The sequence below is a fragment of the Cucurbita pepo genome, chromosome LG10 (assembly GCF_002806865.2).
Source record: "Cucurbita pepo subsp. pepo cultivar mu-cu-16 chromosome LG10, ASM280686v2, whole genome shotgun sequence".
Taxonomy (NCBI): domain Eukaryota; kingdom Viridiplantae; phylum Streptophyta; class Magnoliopsida; order Cucurbitales; family Cucurbitaceae; genus Cucurbita; species Cucurbita pepo.
The window spans coordinates 4,810,793-4,830,433 of record NC_036647.1 but is presented as its reverse complement, the minus strand read 5'-3'; the positions used below and the strand labels follow the sequence as shown (position 1 = coordinate 4,830,433).

The window sequence follows — 19,641 nt, the reverse complement described above, 5'->3', positions numbered from 1 at the left end:
CGAGCTTGTGCAAAGGGTTAAATAGTAATGTGAGCTCAAGAAGTTGACGGTTTCATGCAAAGAGAAGCATAGTATGTGCATGTTCTGCTACTACAACTGTGGTTTGACGTGGTTTTTTTAAAATTTATTATTTATTATTTATTATTTAATTTTAGTGAGAAACAATATTTTAGTATAATATTTTAAAAATTGAAGGACTAATATGTAAATAAGTAAATAAAAGTTAGGGGATAAAAATGAAAATAAAAAAATTAAATAAAACCCTTCCTTTTACAATGATAAGAACACGGGATGATAATTTTATATTATTAAATATATGAGATTGAATATAAAATTATATTTCGAGTGTAAATATTTTTTTAACGTAAATATCTCGAAAGAGTTATATTATAATAATTTTTAAGATCTCACATTAGTGGGAGAGGAAACCAAATATTCATTATAAATGTGTGAAAATGTCTGTCTGTAATGACTCGAAATTTTCTACTTAATTTAAGGTCGCTACTGTATACCATAAACATTGAATGCGGAAAACTTCATTTAAATTTCATAAAATAACATTTATCTTAAAACACAGCCATCGACTTACGTCATCGCAACTCGAGACCATTGCACATGCATAGAAGAGTTGGTATTTACTTTTTATACTTTAGACTAGAATGAGATGTTTTTAACTTAAACCCTTATCTATTTTTTTCGGGTCTTTTGTTGTGTCGTTTTAAAGATGTTTTCGAAACACGTAAGTTTAGATAAAAGTTATGTTTTATGGAATTTAAATAAAGTTTTCCGCCTTCAATAATGTTTATGGTAGTAGCAGAAAATTTCGGATCGTTACAATACCAATTTTAAAACCAAATATTATAATTTTTAATATAAAGTTAAATTGATTAAAATAGAAATTATAGAAGTGGATTGAAATGGTTTTTTTTTTTTAAAAAAAAAAAAAAAAAATTAAAATAGAGACAAAAATAGGAAAGATTTAAATAAAAAAGTGGAATTAAGCGAAAAAGAAAATGATATTAATTAAGAAAAAGAGAAGAAAAAAAGACATAAATAGGAAAGAGAGAGAAATTTACCAAATTAAACGGAGAAGAAATAATGACCAAACAAAAATGAAAAATTATGGAGAAATTGAGATACAAACACGCCTCTCCGCTCCTCTCATTCCCTCTCGTTCCGCTGCTCTGATCTGAGGGCAGCACCTTCCCTGCAATACAAAATCCCTAAAACCTATTCTTCCATCGCCGCCGTCGCCTCCCCCTCCTCCTCCTCCTCCAGATGTCGCCGCCTTCAGTTCTTCCTCCTCTCTTTCTCTGCATCATTCTCCTCTTCATCCCGATCGTCTCGCCGGAGACCAAAATATCCCATTCCAGTGGAAGAAATAGACCGACCGCGACGGAAAATCCGTCGCCGCAGAACGAACAGTCCCCTTCCGATGGCGCGACGGCGAATCCGATGCCGCGTAAACACTCTAAGCCTTTATACGCTCGCGAATTTCTGACAGCGCATAACAAAGTGAGGATGAACGTGACGCATCCTGCGTTAAGTTGGGACAGAGGATTGGCTCGATACGCGCGTCGGTGGGGAACGAAGCGTACTTTTGATTGCAAAATGGTTCACTCGTATGGTCCGTATGGAGAGAATCTGTTTTGGGGAGCGCTTGACCACTGGACGCCGACAGACGCGGTGGAATCGTGGTCGAAAGAGAGGAGACATTACGATGCTCAAACAAATTCCTGCGTCGAGGGTGAAATGTGCGGCCATTACACGCAGGTCATTTGGAGAGATACTACCAAACTTGGATGCACTCGCGTCAGGTGCCAAACTGGTGGCGTTTTGATCATCTGTGAGTACGATCCCCCAGGAAATTATGTTAATGAGAGCCCCTTCGATACCGTAAATGCCTCTGCCACACCCCCAGCCGCTACACCCACACCCACACCCACGGCCGCCGGTACAGCCACAGCCGCAGCCGGTACAGCCACAGCCGCAGCCGGTACAGCCACAGCCGCAGCCGGTACAGCCACAGCCACAGCCGAGGGCGGAGGCGGAACCGTCGCCGTTGATCTGAATTCGAAAGTACCTGAACCGTCACCGCCGTCTAACGAACAAAGCATCTCGCCTCACCGGAAAATCATCGGTTGATCTTCGATCTTCGATCTTCGAAACGATTGGAGATTGGTATGGGAAGGCCGAACTCCTGAGAATCGGATAGGAAAGGTATTTAGGTTTTCTTCAATCGATTTTGCTTTTTCATTCTTTTTTCCAGAGAGCGTCTAGTACAAATTCTTTTTGTTTTTTTTTTTTGTAACATTCATTACTCAACGCCTTAAAAAATAAGGCATAAATTCTGTAACTAAAATTGTTCTTCACTAAAATATTATTAAATATCATGTCATTATTTTTTAATATTTTGTTCTTCACTAAAATTTAATTACTTTTATTTTTTCATTCAAAAAATGTAAATATATTTTCAAATTTTGAAGATCACGATGGATTGTATATTAATTTCGAAGAGTTATTTAGTAATAAAAATTTGCTACAATATATATATATATATATATATATATATTTAGGAATTTATTTGAAGGGAGAATTTGTTAAATAATTAAAATTGATTTAAAAATAAAATAAAAAACTGAAATTTTTTGTTCGAACTCGGAACGGTGAACAGCCACCGCCCCGACACCTCAGTGAACGCGCCATAAACTCCGATTATCTCTCCTTTTCTTTGCGAAAAAATGACGAATCTCAATCTGCTCCGTAAGGCGCTTGGATCGCACTTCATTTCTCGTTCAGCGACGCCAAATCATGGCCTCCCTGTGTTTTTCCGCCAATCTTCAAGATTCTTCTCGACGGAAGGGGAACAATCACCTCCTGAATCGTCCGCCGATTCTTTTCTCGATACATCAGGAGCGACAGGTATGAATCTCGTTCCTACGTCTTCACCGAGTCTGGACGATGTCCTCGTGTCGTGTATTATGTTGGGAGAGGTTTAGGGTTTATAGATTGTGGCTGGTTAGAATTTTGGGAACAATTTTCTTTCTCGTTTATTTGAGCTTCTGGTAAATAAGTTCGGCTGATTGTCCTAATCGATTCAGGTTTTTTTGATTCTGTAAGTTTGAGTAATTTGGAATGCATTAATCGCTACGAAAGCCTTTTGGTGTCCTTACTGCTATACTGTTATCATTTAGGTAGCTGATTTTTTTGTCTGATTCTACGTAGTGCAATGCCTAATGAGTTTTTTGTTACACTGTTATCAGGTTTGGTGTATGGAAAATTGTATGGTATCACAAGGAATGTTCTAAAGACAGACATTGTCAATTTGCTTGAAGGATGCAATTTGAGTTTGGATGATGTCAAAGTTGAATACAACCGGAGTTTCACGCCAACCTCTATGTAATGTTCTTCTCTTGCATATTTTGAATATAGATGCTTTCTGTATTAGGTTTTACCATCGTTGTTATGCTTCTATTCCTACTGCATCTTGGAAACTAAAATAATCAAAGAATATCTCATTGCCCTTTTGGTCCTTAAAGCATTAATACAAATGCAGTCGTTAAGCCTGGATTATTAGCTTCATGTTAATCTATGGAATATGCGTTCAGTTAAGCGCGTTGTACCTTTCTGTAAAAGGGTTAGCCTGGATTATTAGCTTCATGTTAATCTATGGAATATGCGTTCAATTAAGCGCGTTGTACCTTTCTGTAAAAGGGTTAGCCTGGATTATTAGCTTCATGTTAATCTATGGAATATGCGTTCAATTAAGCGCGTTGTACCTTTCTGTAAAAGGGTTAGCCTGGATTATTAGCTTCATGTTAATCTATGGAATATGCGTTCAATTAAGCGCGTTGTACCTTTCTGTAAAAGGGTTAGCCTGGATTATTAGCTTCATGTTAATCTATGGAATATGCGTTCAATTAAGCGCGTTGTACCTTTCTGTAAAAGGGTTAGCCTGGATTATTAGCTTCATGTTAATCTATGGAATATGCGTTCAATTAAGCGCGTTGTACCTTTCTGTAAAAGGGTTAGCCTGGATTATTAGCTTCATGTTAATCTATGGAATATGCGTTCAATTAAGTGCGTTGTACCTTTCTGTAAAAGGGTTATATTTCTAAGGAGAAACCCAATTGTGTAATGTTTATGGATGTTGAGTAACACTGGTGTTCGAGGTTGGTTTTCATTAAATATTTATGGATGTTGTAATCAGGATGATGCAATTCCCCTCCCGGAAGGCCTATGATAATGCTTTTCGAGTGATTGGAAGAAGAGGTCGCATGTACAGATTGGAGCGGGTGATGTTCTGATGGATATCTAACAAAAAATGGATTTATTTTTTGTCTTGTTTTAAAATTTAGAAATCTATTAACTTCTATTCTAAATTTCAGGCTGATCGTTCGCAGTGGGACCTTCTTTCACCTTACAATGGAAAAACTGTAATGTCATTTTTTGAAAATTATGAACTTATTGTCCATTGAGAAATCTCTTTACCATTCATATTCTTGTTTTTGCTATTGGCATCTTTGATCAGAAAGCAATCCATTCTACTTTATCTTTGTTTATCTAATATCATATGCTCGAATGGCATGGTTTCGAGGATCAAGCATACATATCAATATGTTCTCTGCTATTCTACTGCATGATGGTTAATTTCAATGAATTGTTCCTTACATCTCCAAATTTAAAACTGATTATAGAGAAACTACTTTTTCATGTTAAACTGTTTAGAAGGGAGTAAGAAAAATGTTAGCCAAGGTCCTTGGTCTGGATCGCCCTTTAGTAGCTTCTCGAGGATATAAAACTGTTGTAACGACTTCAACTTAGAAGATTAAGGGTTTTTATCGTAAGATCGTTTATAATGAAAAGATAACATGCACTGATGTGATTAGATTTTCAATTGAAACTTGATATTTCAAGATTAAGAATTGGCTACCTTTCTGGTCGTAAGTTTGTTGTTAGTAAAATCATGTGCCAACTTATTGTGCAGACTGCAGTTAATGGGTGTCTCATATTAAATTTAAGCCTCTCAACTCTGGATTGGTTCGGACTTTTTTCCTGTGGGATTAAATTTTCTTTGTACATACAGGTCCTTCTGCAAGGAATACCTCGAAATGCAGCGCTAGATGACGTGGAGCGCTTCTTATCTGGCTGTGACTATGATGCAACCTCAATCAATATGTTTTTCAGGTAGAGATCAATTATATGTACCAAAGTTTCATACATCAATGAAAAAAAGTAATAATAGTTTTTTTTTTTTTTAAAAAAAAAGTTCAGAATTAGTATTGTAGTACTTGTAGGAATTCTGTGTGATGCATCATTTGTACATCATTGCAGGGCATCCATTCCAGAGCCCATCAGAATGGCAACAGTGCTGTTCCCTTCACCAACCCAAGCAATGCATGCATTTCTTACCAAGAACAGAGGCTTTTGTCTGAACAACCAAATTTTGATGCGGGTTCTCCAATAACTAGTTACTGTTGTCATCTATATTCTACACATTTTTCTCGTTGGCTCGGTGTCTGGGCGTCTTGAAGTAGTCGTATGAGTTATGACTTGCATCTTCATATCTCAAGCCTCAAGTTAGCAGAGTCACATGCATCATTCAAAGTGACCTGAATTCTTCCTTTTTTTCACAAATTAGCAGCTTGTTTGTACTAAAGAACTGCATTTGGAAGGAAGGATATCTGGATTACATAAAAATAAGGTTGTCGAATTATCGTGAAACTAGGCTGTTTTTGTCGTGTGACTGCTAGTCAACCCTTTTCACTATGGCCTTCCAAATAGATTGCTGAACTTTTAATTATGTATCTAACAAGTTTGAAGTTTTAAGACGTTGCTAGTAAAGCATTTTCTAGTTCGTCGTCCACTTCAGGAACACAGCCTACAGATCTCATGTGATTCACCATGCCATCCATAACACCAAAAATCTCAATCATTACAGGGTTTGACTTATCTTCTGCTTTAAATCTGTAAACCTTATTCTGAATCTCAATCCAACTATATCCAGGAGAAGTCTTCAGCCCTTTGTCTTTCATCATCTTCCTCAATCTCGCTGCGTCGTCCAAGTACCCTGCTCTTGCATACAGATTAGCCAACTGCAAGTGCGTCGAAGCACAATCGGGTTGCAGTAACAATCTACTCTCTGCTGCCTTCAGTCCTATCCAGACATTCCCATGAAGCCTGCAAGCAGAGAGAAGCGATCCCCAAACTATAGAATTTGGAGATATGGGCATCTTCTCAATGAAGTTTTGAGCCTCTTTCAGTAGCCCAGCTCGGCCAAGCAGATCGATAACACACGAATAATGATCCAACTCCGGTTTCAAACTGAGCTCGACCATAAGATTGAAGTAATATCTACCCTCTTCCACAAGCCCCCCATGTCTACATGAGGACAGAACACCAAGGAAAGTGATGCCATCGGCTTCCACTTGCTGCTGCTTCCTCATTGCTTCAAAAAGATCAATGGCTTGCAGAGAGAGCCCATGTTGGGCATAGCCAGCAATCATGGAATTCCAAGAAACAGTGTCTTTAACTTCCATGGCTTCAAACAAGTATACTGCAAAGTTAAGAGCTCCACATTTACAGTACATTGAGATCAGAGCATTTGCAATATGAACATGAGAATCAAAGCCCATTTTGAATGTTTGACAATGGAGGCTTCTTCCAACTCCAAGGGCTCCACTGCCAGTGCAAGCGCTCAATATGGTGGCAAAAGTAAACTCATTGGGTCGTAATGCCATTCTTTTCATCTGTTGGAAAAGCTCCAAGCACATATCAACTTGCCATTCTTGAGCAAACCCAGCAATCATGGCTGTCCATGACACAACATTTCTCACAGGCATTTCATCAAACACTTGACATGCGTCAGTCATCTCCCAACACTTTCCGTATAAACTTACCAGCGAACTTCCTACATACACATTGGCAATAAACCCAGTTCGTATTGCCACAGAATGATACTGAATACCACCACGAAGATTGCGCTGAGAACAGCACAAACTCAAAGCGCTGGATATATCGTTCGCATCAAATTCAAATCTCCCTGCGAACAACTGAAAACCCCAGTGACCAGACTCACGTTCTTGATCAAGAACACTGGAGGAATCCTTGGATAAAAAAACTGAATCAGAATCAAAACCATCGGAAAGGGTTTGAGATCGACATTGATCGGAATCTGTTTGTAAAAAGTCCTTGATGAGCCGAAGATGGGTTTGGCGACTTTCAGAGGCGGCATTTCCCTTTGGAGAAATGAGATCCAGAAGTCTAGGAGGTTTAGGTAAACTTGTGGTCGGAAGGGTGTTGCGTTTGAAGTAAGAGAAAAGCCTAATGGAGGTTACTATATGGAACCCATGCCTACAAAGAAGTGCAGAAGATTCAGATATCACGAAGAGCGTATGAAGAAGACGAACTGTCATTCAAAATTACCTCTGAGCTCTAATTGAGCAAAAAATGCCGCATATTAAAGGGGTTGGGAAAGTTTGAGCTTATAAGATTGCTTTCTATTAAATTATTTTCAACCTTTTTAAAACATTTCTAAAATTATTTTCAACCTTTTTAAAACATTTCTAAAATTATTTTCAACCTTTTTAAAACATTTTTAGCAAACATAACTTGAGACTCAAGCATATGTTAACGTTGTCCATGAGGTTCGAATCCTCGAGTCATACGCTAACATTGTCCATGAATGTGGTGTCTTGATATGATAACCATTTCGACTTTGAACGTGGTGTCTATTGATTGGGTCTTAAAGTTACGCAAAGGAGAAAGATTATATAGATTCATGAAACTATCTGAATGCTGATCATTATTATATTGAATGGATAATTGGTTTTTTTTTTAATTTGAATCTTAACGATAAGCTCTAACATGTAATAGGTCATCCCGTCTCCCGATTGTCTCTATGAAATAATCGGGAGACACGCTAACATTGTCTACGAAGTCCAAATTTCTCACGGCTGATTTGTTTGTTGAGTAGGAACAAGTGTGGCACAATCGTTTTCCCACTATCACAATAGCGTAATTGTGACTAGTGCTCAAACCATAATTATATTCAAACCTTAATTTTTATTCTAAGTCATCACCACATCATTCCATATCCCAATTTTCATCGAACATTTTAACAAATTTATACTATAACGATGATTTTAAAAAGTTTTTAAAAGATGACGGGTAATATTATGACTTGACCGGTAATACTATTACTTACGAAAGAATAAAAGAAAAGGCGGATTTGACAGGTTAATGGGAGATTAAAGGGGAAAAAACCCCATCCTAATGACAGGTTATTTTTGCACCTCTCTAGACTCTCTTCCTCTCTTCAAGTTGATAATAAATTGGATGAATAAAGATTACCCATAAAGAACACTAACACTACCTGCTGAGCAAGAAAGAGTGCCAAGAACACTTGATTCCACCCATTTACTAAGCAAAACAGGGCCAAATTGTGCTTAGTCACTCGCTAATGGGCTAAAAAGAAGCAAAACAACTCAGGCTGCAGGCTCTGTAGGTGACACAACTATACTTTCCACGCTCTTCTTCCTCCTGCCTTCCATTTCTTTGGCATCCACCCGTCTGTTTCCAGTCTTGTTCTTCCTGTTCTTCTGGGCCTTCCTGTTTCTCTTCAGAGTTTTCAATGCTAATGCTTTCAATGGAACTGTAATATCCATGGGCAAAAGCACCTGTTCGAGTCCATGCCAATCGAGATCTTCGAAGTCTCCGTCTTCATACTCCACTCTGTACCATCCCGTATCTTTGTCGAACTCGATTATGACGCCGTAGTAATACCGATCGCCAAACATTTTGTTTACAACTCTACCTTCTAACCACTCACCAAAACCTGTACTTCCGAGTAGTTTTTCATTATTCAGAGAATCACAAAGAGGAAGGGCAGTGTCACAAGCAACTATATCAGGCACCCCGTTAATTACTATAGCAGGCTCTCCTGGTAGTTTGTAAACATTGGAAAATGAAGGTTCAGAATCATGTTCTTTCCTGGGTATCTCCATTTAAACAACCTTGAGCTTGCAGCAAACACACAGTCCTATGAAGAAGCCAAAACAGTTTCAGGTTACTAAAAAGTGTATATAACCACAATTGATGTATTGTTGATTGGATCAGAGTGTCAGAACACCAGCTAAAAGTGAAAGTGAATTCAGCAACATACATGGGGCAGAAAAAAAGAAAGAACATAAAATGAAAAGCCATCACTCCTGAGACATGTTTTTGTTCATTTGTTTATTTAAGACCATATCTCTCATTGTACTATATTCAATAATAAACATGTGAATCCTACTTTAGTTGTCATGGATTAGCCCTTCAAATAACATTCAACTCAAATAACATTCAACATCAAAAGAAGATCAATAGATCAATGTGAGATCCCACATTGGTTAGAGAAGGGAACGAAACATTTCTTATAAGGGTGTGGAAATCTCTCCCTAGCCGTTGCGCTTTAAAACCGTGAGGCTGACGGCGATACGTAACAGGTCAAAGCGGACAATGTCTGCTAGTGGTGGGTCTTGACTGTTACAAATGGTATTAGAGCGAGTCACCGGGCATTGTGTTAGCGAGGGTGCTAGCTCCCAAGGGCTAGATTGTGAGATCCCACATCGGCTAGTGAGGGGAACGAAACCTTCCTATTAGAGTGTGGAAACCTCTCCCTAGTAGATGAGTTTTTAAAACTGTGAGGTTGATGGTGATACGTAACGGGGCGAAACGAACAATATCTACTAGCGGTGGGTCTGGGCTGTAACCAATGGTATCAGAACCAGTCACCGAGCAGTGTCTTAGCAAGGACATTGGCCTCCAAGGGGGTGGATTGTGAGATCCCACATCAATTGGAGAGGGGAACGAAACATTCCTTATAAAGGTGTGGAAACCTCTCCCTAGTAAACGCATTTTAAAATCGTAAGGTTGATGGCAATATATATCGAGCTGAAGCGGACAATATCTACTGGCGGTGGTATTTTTTTTTTTTTTTTTTTTTTTTTTTTTTTTTTTTTTTTTTTTTTTTTTTTTNAGATGCAAAATAAATTATATACCACACAAGAAATAATCGACAAAAACCTGACGTTTAAGGCAAAATCAAACATCAGAAAATCAAAATTCACTTGAAATTCTATCACCTTCAAGACCAACCATTCATTTTCAACCTTGAACCCTACATACGCACATACATATACAACTCATGTGGAGAATACATAGAAATTTACTGTTTCTTGATTCTATACAATATGTTATAGTGCTCAAAGATGGAAATATCTGAACTTAGAAACTTGGATTATCTGCCCAAAAACAAACCAAAGCTAACATATCTTGTTAATCAATGAAGATGGATGAGGAATTCTACTCGAGCTTTCTCTACATTCAGAAACAATTCAATATAGAAAGGCACATAGTCCCGCAATCTATTAGGTTCAAAATTGACAGATTCACGGCATCCTCTGCCTAAAAAGGTATGCCGTGGGAATTCCATCAAGTTTGAGACGCAGCAGAATCAGATTTCAAAATTTCAAAAGTTCGTGACATTTGAAACTAGAAACAAACAAACAAACAAACAAGATTTTGGTTGCGCTCTCACCAATAAGTGAGAAACTGGGAGGAAGATTCTTGTAAATAGACACCTGAGAATCAAATCTCCTCGATCTTCATACAATTTTCAACTCCAATGCGACAATCAAAGACCTAAACCAATATTAAATGCTTCTAACAGAGGAAACTCAAACTATAGCTCTATTTACGTTGCTCTGATTGAACGAGCGATTTCTTTTATTCCAAATCAGGATTTCGCTTGGTCAAAGCCCTCGATTAATTGAACAAAAGAAAGAAAAAAAAAAAAAAAAAAAAAAAAAAANCCATTCGATTTCCAGATGAAATTATTCCTCTGCTAAAATTGAGACGGCATGAAGTACAGATCATCAAGTTGAATACGTAAAATGAATTCGCTAAAACATACCTGTGAAAACTATTGGTTCATTGACGATCATCAGTTCCTCGAACGCTTCTCCTCGTCATCGACTTCTTCAAATACAACGATTTTCCATAAATTCCAAGCGTTTTTCTTTTCTCGAAATAATGTATAATCCGTAATTCATAGCGGCTTATCTTTCAATTTTATAAATTGAAAAAAAAAAAATCAAAATTAAATCATATTCATATAATAATTTTATCAAATAAAATTATAAGCTAAAATAAATACTACAATTTTAACCCAAAAAATCGTACATAACTTTTTTAATATATTCATTAATTTCAATAAAAATATCAGAGGATTAACAATATTTGAAGGGGAACTTATTAAAGATTTAAATTGCAATATCTTTAATGTTTAAAATGATTACAGAAATTTATTGAAATTGAAAATTTAGAATAAAACACTATTTTAAATGAACTTCCAACCTCACGATGATTTCTTCATTCTAAACAATTAATATTTTAAATGATGAAAAATTAAAAGGTAAAAAAATTTAGAATTATAAACCCTAAAGTAACGATTCGTTCTAGAAGATAAGAAGTCTTAAACGGATATGAACCAAAGTTTCTTAATTGTCTTGTCTTAATTGAGTACCATATCCGAAAGAATGGCTTAGGATTTCTATTACATGCAACAATAAAATATTAACAAAAAATTATATTTATAGAAATTTAAAGAACAAAATAAAACATTTCAATATAAAGTTCAATATATGTATATATATACGAAAAATAAAAAATAAAAAATAAATAGAATCATGTATATGAATCCTTTCTTAAAGAAATGGGTTCGAAACTGGAAAGTGGAGCCATTTTGGGAAAGTAAATATAATGACAATAATGTTGAATTGTTGCATTTCTTTTTCTTAAGTTCACATAATTGAAGATGATAATTGCTACGTATGCCCTACCAATGGCATGCCTTCAAAGTTCAAAGCATGCCACTCCCACTTTTTTTTTTTCTTTCTTAAAAAATTTATCTCTTAGGTTTTTTAACTTTTAGGAATTCAACCCAACTATTCAAGTTAGATTGAATTAGATTTTCTTTTGTTAAATTTTTTTAAAACCGTAAATCGGGTTAGTTTACATTTTTTTTTTGTCGAGTCTACCCAAAAAGCTCGAAAACAGTGCTAGAACCCAACTCTACCCTACTTTTAAGATTTTATAAAAATTAAGAATATTTACATTTTCCAACTCATATTAGTGATCTATTATTATTGTAATTTATTAATTTAACATGTACCGTAGATAAGTAGATTTTTTTTTTTAATAATTAAAAAAAAACAACCCGACAACTCAACTAAAAAGAAAAAAAGTAGACCAAGTTATATTGTGAACTCTATTCGAATTGCTCAAGCTACCATCTCAAAATTTTGGGTTGATCCCAAAGGTTTCACCAACTCAACCCGTGTACCCTATTGAAATTTCAAAATTAATATAGTTGAAAGTATATATATAAAAAATAAAAATAATAATAAAATAAAAAAAAGATGACTCTTTTGTTCATTACAGCATAAAGAATAAAGAATCTATAACCTATTAGGGTAAGTATAGACTACACATTATTTAATTTAAAGGGCACAGAACCCTAAGCCCTCTCATCCACAAGGTTCCTTTTCTTTCAATAAATTAACAAACTATCATCCAATTGAACTAAACAGAGAAGAAAGAAAGCTTAATAAATAGTTTCTAAGTTAGAAAATTAAGGATGGGTGAGTTCTAAATAGTTTGAACAAATATGACCTCCAATCTTTGCAAACTTCATACACTATGGATTTGATTAACATAATCATAATTTGTAAGAAGTTTTGGCTTCACAAGAAACCCAGAAAGCTTGTGCAAACAGTAAAAAGTTAGAATTGTTTTAGAAATTCTGTTTTCCATCAACCACCACCAAACAAATTCTTTGTCATGTATAGTAAATTTATGAGTCTAGACAGGAATTGCACAATAATAAATAAAGGGAGGGTTCAATTTTAGGAACTAGAAAGGGATGAACAACTGTCACGAAGGCATTGGGTATGGTTAATAATAAGAAAGAGGCCAAGGCTCTGGGTTTTGTGACACTGACTACAGCATCTTGGTTTCTGAACTATCATCGAATCTCCACTCCAAGAACGAGACCAGTGATTTAAATTTCCTAAAACCCTTCTCTCCCCAGATTTCTATTTCATTTCTGAGTGCAATTTCACTTGTTTTAAGCTGAGGGATTGCTATGATGGTGAATGTAGCAGATTGCTGGAGTTTTCTGCACTGAGAGGCAAAGAAAATGATGGCTACTTGCAAAGAAGACAGACAATGAAATGGATTTGGTTGCTTGCAGTGGAAAGAAAATGGAAGTTGGGAAGGGTTTGAAAACTTTGGATTGCTTAAGGGGAAGATTGCTTGCAGAAAGACAAGCTTCAAGATCAGCCAAAGAAGAGGCACAGCTTATGGGGGAAAAGGTAATGTTCTTCATCATTGTTCACATTCTGCATTTCTTTTTCCAATGTGTGATTTTCACGAGGTTTTTTCTGGTGTTCTGAAGTTGATAGAGTTGGAGAATCAGATTCGAAGGGAGACAGAGCTAAGGAACAAAGCTGAGAAGAGGCTTAAACTCTTGATAAAGAAGCTTGAATCCCTCAACATTGCCTCCTCAACATCATTAGTAGCCTCAGAAATTTCAACTTTATCAGATAGTTCGACAAATTCCTCAGCCTTAAAGGAAACAGAAAACCAAGAATCAAGATCAGAGAATGTGGATTCAACGATCTCGGAAAATCAATGCGAGAAAGTTCCAGAAATCGCCACATCCAAACAGCGCGATGAGAAAAAACCTAATCAGAATACTCCAGATCGAGCAAATTCAAGCCCTAACTCCGAATCTCGCAACAATTCCTGCACCGATCCCCACCGATCTTCTCAAATCCCCCAAAGAAAAGATCAAAGGTACTAAAATTCCCCCTCCCGCTCCCCTTCAAACTCGCAAAACTTCACCATTTCATATGAATTAACCTAAGCCCCGCCCTAATTACGATTACAATTGTTTCAAGCTTTTCATGAGAAGTAAAGGAGAAAGAGAACAAGCATTACACTGATAATTTGATAGCATCTGTTCCCGGAGCGACGCCGGCGGCAAACTCAAAGACCGGGGCGATGAAGATGAAAGCAATCCATGAGAGGGCAACAGAAGTTCATGATGCTCCGAAGCACATCAGAGGAAATTTCCAGAACTCATTTAATTTATAGAAATTAGATGGAAACGCAGTGTCTCTCTATATGAAGAAAGAACGAAACCAAAAAATATTTAGAAAAACAAAGGTTTGAGAGATTTTTGGCTAACAAAATCTTTTTCAACGAAGAATTCAAGTTCTTATATTATATTTAATTTTTAAAATATGACATTTATAATTAATTTTTCAATTGAATTATCGTACTAATTATTTATAAATTTATTTAAATCATTTGAGAATAATGGCTAAATATACACTATACTCTAAAATTTAAGTCATATTATTTATAAATGAAGAAAAATTAAATCAAATGAAGTTTATATAAATTTTATAATATACTTATTCTCATTTAATATTATTTACTCTACCAAATACAATATATTTAATTATAGAAATATAGGTTATATTAAATATTTATAATTAAAATTTTATATAATTTTATTAAACTTGGTACACACTACTAGCAAAATTTTGTTGTCAAATGTTGGGCTAGATACCACGTGTCACAATCGCACTTTTGATGACAGCGGACTGCGATGTATGATCGAGCCTTTGGCCTCGATTTAAGAAAAAGATTTTAGAAGACGAGGACAGAGAGATTTTCTTTTCGAAAGAGATTTTGAAAGAGGTTTTATATATGCATGCAAGAGAGTAACAACAAACGGCTCACAGTCTATAACTATTGGTAGTACACGATTTACCTTAAATCAAATGGTGGGTCACATTTCGCTGCTAAGTCACTTGAGGGCATGGGAAATGATTTAGCTGAAGTTGTGGTATACAACCACCATTGAAGTATAACATCATTTATAACATTTAAAATTTAGAAAAAAGAAAAAAAAAAACCGAAGAAATCACATGAAAGCAGAGAACATAAATTATTCTATTTCATTTACATATATAAAAAAAAAGAATGTGGTAAAGGGATTAATATTTTTGTAAGCGGTGTTACTTGTAACAATATGAATATTTTAAAACTATAGAGTTAGTCCCGACACATTAAGATGCTTTCTATTTTGATCCTTCAACTTCGATCAAACTTCAAATTACAGAAAATATGATTCAATATATTAAGATTACCAAGATAATGTGCCTGCTATGATAGCAGATGGGTACCTGTCTTTTAAATATGACAACAATCAAATTTCAGAACTTCTGAAAAGCTAGGATCACAGTAAAAAGTACAATGACATGAACCATACTTCATATTCATATCCTATCTTAATATCAACCAAAACTCATAACCAACAAAAAGAGGCAAGAAAATATTGATATGATATTGATCTATGAGTAGGATTTGTGTTTATTTTGTCATTGAACTTCCGAGAGTGTGTAATAGTTCCTAAACTTTCATTTTTGTATCTAACCGATCTACATGTTCAAATTTGTATCTAATAAATCACTAACAAACTAACAAATTAAAATAGATCAAATCTTGAATTTTATGGCTAATGGAACTCAAAATTATCGATTTTGTGTCTAGCAAATCTATGAAGTTGAAAAAGTTCAAAAGCTTGAGAACTAAATGCATAATTTTGAAAATTAATGGACCAAACGGATAGAGAGAAGCTAAGAAACACAAACATACCAGGTTGATGTTCTCCTCCACAAAGCTTGAGCAGCATGCCAAAGAACATAACCATCTACAAGATGAGATTTCTAAGCATGCAGTAAATAGGATGATCCATTGACAAAAATACAACTTGCACGGGCAAATCAAGCAAGGAGAAAAAAATATGTATCTATCTAAAAAGAACTTTTGATCAAAAGATTGATTCCCTCGATAAATGTGTGCGGCCATTCCATACCATTACATCCAACCAAAAATCCAAAAGAAACTAAATACACGTAGCTGCTGACTAGCTATGCAAATAAGATAAAAGGAAACGAAGAAAGAAGCAACAGAAACTTGACAGAGACACCTATTTTTAGAGTACACAATCCATTCTCAGATACAGGCCTCAATACATGCAGAGACTTCTAAAGAGGGCCACAACAAATACCTCCAAAGACTCGGTCCATCCTATATTACCAAGCAAGAATATCAGAAACTTCCAAGTTAGAAGAGGGAATTCAGCTTCTCCCACACGACAACTTACCAAGGGAATAGATAATTACTTCCCCTCCCAAGACTTATCTTCAGTTTATTCTCACACAAGTTGGAGCTGTTATCTCATGATGACATTTTGAACGGCATTTCTAAATAAGATTCAACATACGACCATTCTAATTGAACTATTCTTCAGGTCATACTAAAACTAGGCATCTAAAAAGTGTAGAAGTCCTTTCCATGATGAGTAATTATCACTGATGCCATGAGATGAGATGTGGTGGCATCATACAAAGAAACCAAACCTCAATCGTAAATGATTGGATAATAACTAGCTGCGCTCAAACTCTTGATCTGCTTCTGAAAAAGAAAAGTCAAAAGATATGTGCGAGTTTCCTACCATTGAGACTTGGCCATTAATCTTACATTATTACAGTCAGCAAAAAGAAAAACCTACCATTAAAAAGAAACAACCTAAAATCCAAACTAAATTATAGCGCTATAAAACTAAAAACCTGATGATATAAACTCAAAGTAAAGCAAGAAACTGTTAGCTTTCTAATCCCGAAGGAGAATTCGACAAAATTAGTAAATTTCAACCAGTCAGTATCAGATGGAAACAGTGCACATGGAAACCTAGCACTGCCGTTCAAATGGTATCATGAACATCCAACTTGCCATCACAAGGGAGATATAAACTGAAGATGATAACCAAAACATTGGAGGGATAAAAAATTCAGAGATTTCTGATATTCTTAACAAACCGTAAGATAGGCTTGACCTAGGGAGGTATTTTCTATTACTATAACACCTAACCAGAGAATTAATAACCTGACACAACTGAATCTAGGGAACCTCGTCTCAGTGAAACATGGAGCAAAGCACCTTGCAGTATTGATTCTGCCCTCAGAATGGAAGACTTTTGAACTAGATAATAATATAAAGGAATGAACATGGGTATGGAAGCCATTACGGGGAATTATAACCAGGCTATTAGACCTGCCAGAGAAAGAAATAATTCATTAGATTAAATAGCAGAGATATAAAAAGAAAAGGCATAACAAGAAACACTAGATTTGGATAAGATGTAACGTTCTGGAGGCCAAATGCCAATCAGACTTAGAAAGGAAACACGAACCAACAGAAGAAAATTACAAGCAAAAGCTATCTTGCCATCAACAGGGAATGTTCTTTTCAGGCACCACCTCCAGCCTTGCCTGCAATATCTGCAATCTGATTACAGACAATGGGAATCATTAATGGGAACAAGAGCACTGAAAAAAAGTACACACTTCTGTTTCCTAAATACTACAAGAAAACAAAATAAGCATAAAAGGATAACATTACCGTCTCAATGTTTCCCTTCCCATCCTCTTGTGTGAGGGAGTTTGATGTTAGATTAGAAAACCTTCACCCAGAAAATAAAGGGAAAAACAAACAATATGTTAGATGCATTCTAATATTTGCAGACTCCATATAAGATTTCCACGAACCACAGACAATGGAACTGGAAATATTAGCTACAACCAGGGGAACAGAAAAATACGCCCACTACCTGATTGCCCTCGCTTTCCTCTTTTCTTCCTCCTGGGAGTCTGGCTTTGATGTTGAAGAAAACCTACCAAGTCGAGCTTTCTTCTTTGCCTCATCATCAGTGGCCACAGATGCAGGAAGCCCAAATCTAAATAATAAAAAAATTGGCAAAAGTTTGAAAGAAAGTTTGAGTGAAAGACAATAAATACAATTTCTTTGACAGGATGAGCTATCAATCCATAAAGAAATGGAAACTACCTCTCAGCTCTAGCCTTTCTCTTCACCTCCTCTGACTTATTTGATGCTCCCAATCCATTAGTTGTGGTGCCCATACCAAACCTGCAATCGTCCCCAGAAATCAACATTAAAATATTTTACAGAAAAATAATAGAGAAACTTAGCTCTGAACAAAACTTGGATAAAGAAAGGAAACGATGAATATTTTAATTATTGAACCGAGAAGACAGAACGCCGATATGAGCCCAACAAATGAATTAATTCCCACACAACGTCTCCATTTTTCAACTTTTCTTCAAAGATTTTAGCAGCTCTTTCCAACCAAACTCGCCACAGAACACTATAGACAAGACCACGAGGCTTTCATAATTAAGAAAGTGCAAAACCACATCTGCTTTGTGCCATGAGATGCACAATTAGGGAAGCCCCGAGACAGATTGAAAGGGCATAACAAATGGCTCCACATTTCACTTGAGAAGGGATAGAAGAAAGAAAAGCCTGCAACTTTCTTCTTTCTTTTTACACAGATGTAACACTGAATCGATGATATTTGACACACATCAATCAATAAGCCACTGTAATCATTTTGGATTTCAAACTTACACCATTCCGATTGGAATTTCAAGCCATTACCAAAACATAAACAATTAGATTGGGCATTAAAACCGATACAATGGACTAATATAACAATACAGTGTTGGTATACTCCTGAAAATCATAATCTACAAGTTCCAAACGACCTCATAAGTGCATGAGCAAACCATCAGTCTAACCTGTGCCGGGAGATAATTGAACTTTTGAGTTCGTTAAAATCCCTACTGAGGCAGTTTATGATAAAGTAACGTAATATTTATACCAGTGACTTATCCCTACATTTGTCTATAAAATGAGAGAAAAATAAATAGTTTCAAAGAAATCATAGCAAAATAACTATGAAGAAGGGCATGATCTCACAAAATAAGTGGATTCAAATACGCAGCATCACAAGGACGAGCACAGGCGTGAGGCGGAAACCGCAAACTGATAAATAGACTTACCGTTCTGCTCGAGAATTACGTTTTTCTTCTTCAGACAATTGCACCGAAATCCCAAAACGCTCAGCACGGCGCATTTTCCTCTGGACATCAGAAACAGGTTCGCCATCACCTTCAACCGACGTCTTATCGGAGCCCTTCGATTCATCCCCTTCCTTGGAAGACTCGCCATCAGTTGACGACAGCGGAACAGAGGCAGGAGGCTGAGCCGAGGAAGAAATCGTCGGGTCTAGGGTTTGACTAGGGTTTTCTCCAAGCGGATTCTTGCTATTACTAATGTCATTGATTCCAGAAGATGCTACCGTCGCCATTAGAGGAGCAGATTTGAGAACCGAAACCTAATCGGAGGCTGCTTGCGAACCACGAACGCAACAAGGGGAATTGCCGCGTGAAGGAGGGAGCACAAGTTTCTATTCGTTTTTTCAGTCTGGTCAGATATTTCACATCGTGGATGAGAAGGGCAGGGTCAATAATGTAAATTCGTGTCAAAATATATCTCCGGTTCTTATGTACACGTGCTTAGTTTTCATTGGGTCTACTCTATTTACCAATTCATTATTTATTACGTAAAAAAGGTATAAAAAAAAAAAAAATATATATATAT

General features: G+C 36.1%; 6 protein-coding genes across 11 annotated transcripts; 3 read left to right on the top strand and 3 right to left on the bottom strand.

Moving 5' to 3' along the window:
• The first annotated feature begins 1,098 nt into the window (after positions 1–1,098).
• Positions 1,099–2,783, top strand: LOC111804193 (pathogenesis-related protein 1-like). The gene is made up of 2 exons (XM_023688913.1): positions 1,099–2,220; positions 2,675–2,783. The coding sequence occupies exon 1, from the start codon at positions 1,279–1,281 to the stop codon at positions 2,143–2,145; it is 867 nt and encodes a 288-aa protein (XP_023544681.1). The 5' UTR covers positions 1,099–1,278; the 3' UTR covers positions 2,146–2,220; positions 2,675–2,783.
• On the top strand, positions 2,603–5,807 carry LOC111804194. The gene is made up of 6 exons (XM_023688914.1): positions 2,603–2,922; positions 3,264–3,399; positions 4,211–4,295; positions 4,389–4,436; positions 5,087–5,187; positions 5,335–5,807. The coding sequence occupies exons 1-6, from the start codon at positions 2,742–2,744 to the stop codon at positions 5,465–5,467; spliced, it is 684 nt and encodes a 227-aa protein (XP_023544682.1). The 5' UTR covers positions 2,603–2,741; the 3' UTR covers positions 5,468–5,807.
• On the bottom strand, positions 5,763–7,471 carry LOC111804192 (pentatricopeptide repeat-containing protein At2g37320). Its single transcript, XM_023688912.1, has one exon. It carries the CDS (start codon positions 7,413–7,415, stop codon positions 5,826–5,828), a length of 1,590 nt encoding a protein of 529 aa, XP_023544680.1. The 5' UTR covers positions 7,416–7,471; the 3' UTR covers positions 5,763–5,825.
• A 771-nt stretch (positions 7,472–8,242) lies between these two features.
• Positions 8,243–14,308, bottom strand: LOC111803553 (dirigent protein 17-like). Of its 4 annotated transcripts, none has more exons than XM_023688018.1 (3): positions 14,046–14,304; positions 10,955–11,019; positions 8,243–9,040 (listed from the first exon to the last, which is right to left on the bottom strand). In XM_023688018.1, exon 3 carries the CDS (start codon positions 9,003–9,005, stop codon positions 8,487–8,489), a length of 519 nt encoding a protein of 172 aa, XP_023543786.1. In that variant the 5' UTR covers positions 9,006–9,040; positions 10,955–11,019; positions 14,046–14,304; the 3' UTR covers positions 8,243–8,486. The 4 variants fall into 4 exon arrangements, with proteins under 4 accessions (XP_023543786.1, XP_023543785.1, XP_023543784.1 ...); XM_023688017.1 differs by having other exon boundaries at positions 10,955–11,103; positions 14,044–14,303; XM_023688016.1 differs by having other exon boundaries at positions 10,955–11,016; positions 14,044–14,303.
• LOC111803551 lies at positions 12,412–14,095 on the top strand. The gene is made up of 3 exons (XM_023688015.1): positions 12,412–13,415; positions 13,499–13,899; positions 14,004–14,095. Exons 1-3 carry the CDS (start codon positions 13,275–13,277, stop codon positions 14,011–14,013), a joined length of 552 nt encoding a protein of 183 aa, XP_023543783.1. The 5' UTR covers positions 12,412–13,274; the 3' UTR covers positions 14,014–14,095.
• Positions 14,309–15,930: 1,622 nt separating the features above from the next.
• Positions 15,931–19,464, bottom strand: LOC111803550 (protein MODIFIER OF SNC1 11-like). 3 transcript variants are annotated; one of them, XR_002816387.1, is made up of 6 exons: positions 19,041–19,464; positions 18,025–18,105; positions 17,789–17,914; positions 17,581–17,641; positions 17,372–17,466; positions 15,931–17,232 (listed from the first exon to the last, which is right to left on the bottom strand). XR_002816387.1 is itself a non-coding variant. In XM_023688013.1 (6 exons), the coding sequence occupies exons 1-5, from the start codon at positions 19,346–19,348 to the stop codon at positions 17,428–17,430; spliced, it is 615 nt and encodes a 204-aa protein (XP_023543781.1). In that variant the 5' UTR covers positions 19,349–19,464; the 3' UTR covers positions 15,931–17,232; positions 17,389–17,427. The 3 variants fall into 3 exon arrangements, 2 of the variants coding, with proteins under 2 accessions (XP_023543781.1, XP_023543782.1); XM_023688013.1 differs by having other exon boundaries at positions 17,389–17,466; XM_023688014.1 differs by having other exon boundaries at positions 17,407–17,466.
• Between the last annotated feature and the right edge of the window lie 177 nt (positions 19,465–19,641).